The 5,000-nt window shown below is 39.8% G+C and overlaps 1 protein-coding gene across 1 annotated transcript in view; it reads left to right on the top strand.

The window, feature by feature from the left end:
• Positions 1-1,461: 1,461 nt before the first annotated feature.
• Positions 1,462-5,000, top strand: part of LOC126992916 (synaptotagmin-12-like) — a 25,794-nt gene continuing 22,255 nt past the window's right edge. Inside the window, exon 1 of the mRNA XM_050851751.1 lies at positions 1,462-1,480. Coding sequence (XP_050707708.1) covers positions 1,462-1,480 — 19 coding nt within the window. The remainder of the gene's footprint in view (positions 1,481-5,000) is intronic.

Consider the following 5,000-nt stretch of genomic DNA (forward strand, 5'->3'; position numbering starts at 1 on the left):
ACCTTGTGATGTCGTTGATAGTACAACAGTTACGGCCTTCAAGAATAGATTAGACAAGTGTTTTGAATCCAACCAGCAACTAAGATATTACTCATTGTCGTAATAACGTTAAGTTCTCTCGAATACTGGTGTCCTTGTCCGCTTTTATTGCCCGGTTAGTGGTAGCAGTAATGATAGTTCTTTCCTCTTTCCTACATAAATTCCATGCAGTTTTCCATGCTGCATGGTTCTTTTCCTTTCCTGCCAGCTTTGGCTGGAGGATGGGGGTGGGGAGGAGCCTTCGCCTTTGCTGTCCTTCATCTTCCACCTTTGATTAGATAGTTAGTGTAACTTGTCACAAACAACCTCAGGACCAGCAGGTCTGCTGTTGTTTGTTCTTCCATTGAGTTCGTTTGTGTTCCTTTGTGTTCGTCCAAATCCCACATTCTTTTTCAATCCTTACACACCCACGCTTGGTACGGCTTTCCTAAGGGTTGCGTTGCTAGTATATGTATTTCCATGGGCATAGTAGTAATTGTATGAGCCTAGTGATAGTTTGACAAGGCTTATTCTGCACCATGAACGTTTAAAACACTCATGGAAACCCGACTAACCTCCTTCGTGGCCTTGGGAAATATATATAGTTGTGTGAGAGCCGAAAACATCTAAGAACTCCGCCCACATTTGATAAGGCTTTCGGAGAGCTTGTGTTAGGATTTCCATGAGGCTTTTTCGGGACCATGAACGTAGGAAAACACTCATGGGAACCCGACGAACCTCCTTTGTGGCCTTGGAAAATCGTTGTTGTGAGCCGAAAGCGTCTTTGTTAGTGCCTCGGCCGCCCAAAACATGTTATTGACGTGTTTCTGGCCAGCTCGTCGCCATGGTAACTGTTATGCAAAATGGATGTTACCCGCCTTAACACAACGGTCAGCCCAGGGTCATGAGTCATCCATCAGAACCTGGGCTTTGTTAATTTAGTCAGAAGTCATGTATAGTCAGTCATACGGGTGGTGGTGGTGGTGGTAGTAGTAGTAGTAGCAGTAGTAGTAGTAGAAGGAGGAGGAGGAGGAGGAGGAATGGAAAGGAAAGGAAAGGAATGGAATAGAAAGGAGAGGAAAAGGAAAGAGAGACGGAAACAGAGAGAGAAAGAGAAGAGAAAAGATACACGGAAAAAAAACTATACAATCCCACCCTTAGAAAACCACGTAAGTAAAACACTCGCTGGTCCGGAAGAGGGAGACAGAGAGGGAGGGGAAGAGAGAGACGATCAACACGCCCTTGACCTCATAGCTGTAAAAATGCTGGAGTGGATCTATGTCCGTCCGTGTGTGTGTGTGTGTGTGTGTGTGTGTGTGTGTGTGTGTGTGTGTGTGTGTGTGTGTGTGTGTCCTGTTGGTGAAGGTTTGAAGCTTAATGAAAACAAAAGAATGGAGGAAAAATGTGTGAAATCAGGTTGTGGTTATGATGCTGTTCCCGGAAATGACGGATGAGTGGAATTGTTTGTGATTTTAGTAATGATGATGATGATGATGAGGATGATGACGATGATGATGATGAGGATGATACTACTAATATACTACTACTACTACTATTACTACTACTACTACTACTATCATAGAGTAATATCGTTCGTCCGCAGAAATTAATGAAACAAAAAATATATTTATACCATACATATTATATTAAAAGGCCTTGCTTGGTGCCCGAAAGTATGATATTGTGGTGGGTTAAAAATAAGTAAATAAATAAAACAAAGAAGAATTCGGATAACAGTGGTGGAACTTCGTGTAAAAAAAGAAAACAAGAAAAAAAAAGTCAGATGGAAAAAAAAGAAGGAAGGTCAATAATAATAATAATAATAATAATAATAATAATAATAATAATGATAATAATAAATACACAACGCATTCTATATACACGCCTGGAAAAAGAGAATCATGCATGTCAGTCAGCATTTCAAAAGTGCACGCATGCGAATACTGACCTAATGACATGATGGGATAGAACATAAATTTGGTGACCTTTCCAAACTAAAAATCATAATTCCACTCATACTAAAGAAGAGAAAATATATATACCTAACACTGATAACAGATTTCAGTGATGGAAGACATGTATATTGTTTGTTACAGGAAAGGAAGCAGTTAAAGGGGGGGAAAAAATAATTGAGAGGAAAAATGATGAGATGAGTGGAAGAAGATTGAAGACTTTGGAGGCCATTCTCATCTAAAAACAAAATAACATCATTGGTATTAAATAAAAGAAAATATAAATAATAGCTATATATGTTTTTTTTACAGGAAAGGAACCAGATAAAGTGTAAAAGAAAATAACAGATGAAAAAAAAGCCCTGTAATCACAGCCCCCATATAAAAACAGTGTATAGATGAGTGGAAGAAGATTGAAGACTTTGATTTACATACATAGATTTACATAGAAAATCAGACCACACAGACCCCATGGTCCAGACTTGGTGGTCTGTCCTTAAACCTAAGTGATTTTACATTAATCAGAAGACTCCAAAACGTTGCATTTCTACTCTAGTTGATATTAAGTTGAAGGAAGTGACGGTCGAGCTTATTTTTGAAGGAGTCAATCGTGTTACACTGGACCACTGATGATGGGAGCTTATTCCATTCTCGCACTACAACGTTGGTGAAGAAAAATTTGGTGCAGTCTGAATTTACTTGTCTACATCTGAGTTTTACGCCATTGTTCCTCGTGCGCAAAGTGTCATCGATCATAAACAATGTTGATCTGTCTACATTCGTGAAACCATTAAGTATTTTAAAACATTCGATCAGTTTTCCTCGGAGGCGACGTTTCTCAAGAGAGAACATGTTAAGGGTAGAAAGCCTTTCTTCGTAGGATTTGTTGCGCAAGGAAGGGATAATTTTCGGTGCCCGACGCTGAACACCTTCTAATTTAGCAATATCCTTTGCATGGTGGGGAGACCAAAACTGTACCGCATATTCCAAGTGGGGTCTGACTAAACTGTTGTAGAGCGGGAGTATTACATCTTTATTCTTAAATAAAAAGTTTCTTTTAATGAAGCCCAACATTCTGTTCGCTTTATTTGCTGCATCGATGCATTGCTGTGAGAATTTGAGGTTTGACGCGATTTTGACCCCCAAGTCCTTGACGCATTGAACGCTTTTGAGTTTAACGCCGCGCAACTAAATTAAAAAAATAACACCATTCATATTAAAAGAAAAAATATATAAATAGCTTTGTATAGTTTTTTACAGGAAAGGAAGCAGCTTAAGTGGAAAAGAAAATAATTGTGAAGAAAAAAAGCCCCGGTTATCACAGCCCCTATAAAAAAAACAGACGAGTGGAAGAAGATTGAAGACTTTGAAGGCCAACTCAACTAAAAAAATAACACCATTCATATTAAAAGAAAAAATATATGAATAGCTTTGTATATTTTTTTTTACAGGAAAGGAAGCAGCTAAAGTGGAAAAGAAAATAATTGAGAGGAAGTGGAACCCGTTAATCACTGCACATATTAAAAGAGAGCATGGACGAGTGGAAGAAGATTGAAGACTTTGAAGGCCAACTAAACTAAAAAAAAAAAATAACCATTCATATTAAATAAAGAAAATAAAAATAGCTAACTCCGATAAGAGATTTCAGTGATAAAAGATGAGTTTGACATTTCTAAAACACACACACACACACACACACACACACACACACACACACACACACACACACACACACACACACTGAACTAATGATCGTAATTGGAGGCAGAAAAGTCACTCGTTTGATAGGATTACTTCTCTATAAGTCTTCCTGTTCTTCCTCCTCCTCCTCCTCCTTTTCATCTTCATCATAATTCTAGAGCCATTTCATCACTTGTTCGCGGCCTTTCCCAACGTCCTCCACCTCTCTTTTCTGTCAGGTGTAGTGTACTCCATCTTTCCTTCCTTCCTTCATTCATTCATTCCTTCCTTTTTTCTTTCCTTCCTTCCTTCCTTCCTTCTTCCCTTCTTTCCTTCCTCCTTTTCCTTCCTTTCTCCCTTTTTTCCTTCCTTCCTTCCTTCCTTCCTAACCAACTAACTCAACTATCCAACCAACTAACTTAATGAATGAATGCCTCTCTAATTACTAAACTAACCGAGCCTATGACAAAGTGACTGACCATCTCACTGCATGCCGGAGCGACTAACTGACTGACTGGCTGGCTGACTGGGTGACTGGCTGGCTATAACTGAAGCTGCCTCGTCACACACACACACCCTTCCCCCACCCACCCACCACCACCACCACCACATAGCCTGAACCAAAGACGTGATGCTGAGGTTAAGAGATGATTGGCCGGGTTATGGGATGCGTGGGAATGAGGATGCTGCAGTGAGATGGGAGAAGGAGGAGGAGGAGGAGGAGGAGGAAGAGGAGGAGGAGGAAGGGAGAGATAGTGATATAGATAGTTATTGATTTTCATGTTTTTTTGTTTTGTTTTTAGTTTCGTTTTTATCTCATTTTATCCGTTTCCTTTATTTTCTCTCTCTCTCTCTCTCTCTCTCTCTCTCTCTCTCTCTCTCTCTCTCTCTCTCTCTCTCTCTCTCTCTCTCTCTCTCTCTCTCTCCTTCCTCTTCTTCTTCTTCTTCTTCTTCCTTCTTTTCTTCTTTTCTTCTTATTGATTCTCCTGTTCTTCTTTGTTTTTATTTGATGTATTTTACTTTATTTGTTCCTTTTTCTTTCTCTTTTTTATCTGTTCCCTTACATCCATTTTTTCCTTCCTTCCCTTTTCGTCAACCTTCCTTTTTTCTTTTTTTCTTTCTTTCCTTCCTTCCTTCCTTCCTTCCTTCCTTCCTTCCTTCTTCCGTTCCCTAAATCCCTTCCTTACACTCTCTCTCCTACCCCCTTTCCTCCTCCTCCTCCTCCTCCTCCTCGTCCTCCTCCTCCTCCTCCTTCTCCTTCTCTTTATTGGATAGTAAAGCGACACAATAAAGTTGATCTTTGCAGTAAAGCGCGCAGCTCTTTACGTGTGTGTGTGTGTGTGTGTGTGT

This window comes from Eriocheir sinensis, unplaced genomic scaffold, assembly GCF_024679095.1.
Source record: "Eriocheir sinensis breed Jianghai 21 unplaced genomic scaffold, ASM2467909v1 Scaffold519, whole genome shotgun sequence".
NCBI classification, from domain to species: Eukaryota; Metazoa; Arthropoda; class Malacostraca; order Decapoda; family Varunidae; genus Eriocheir; species Eriocheir sinensis.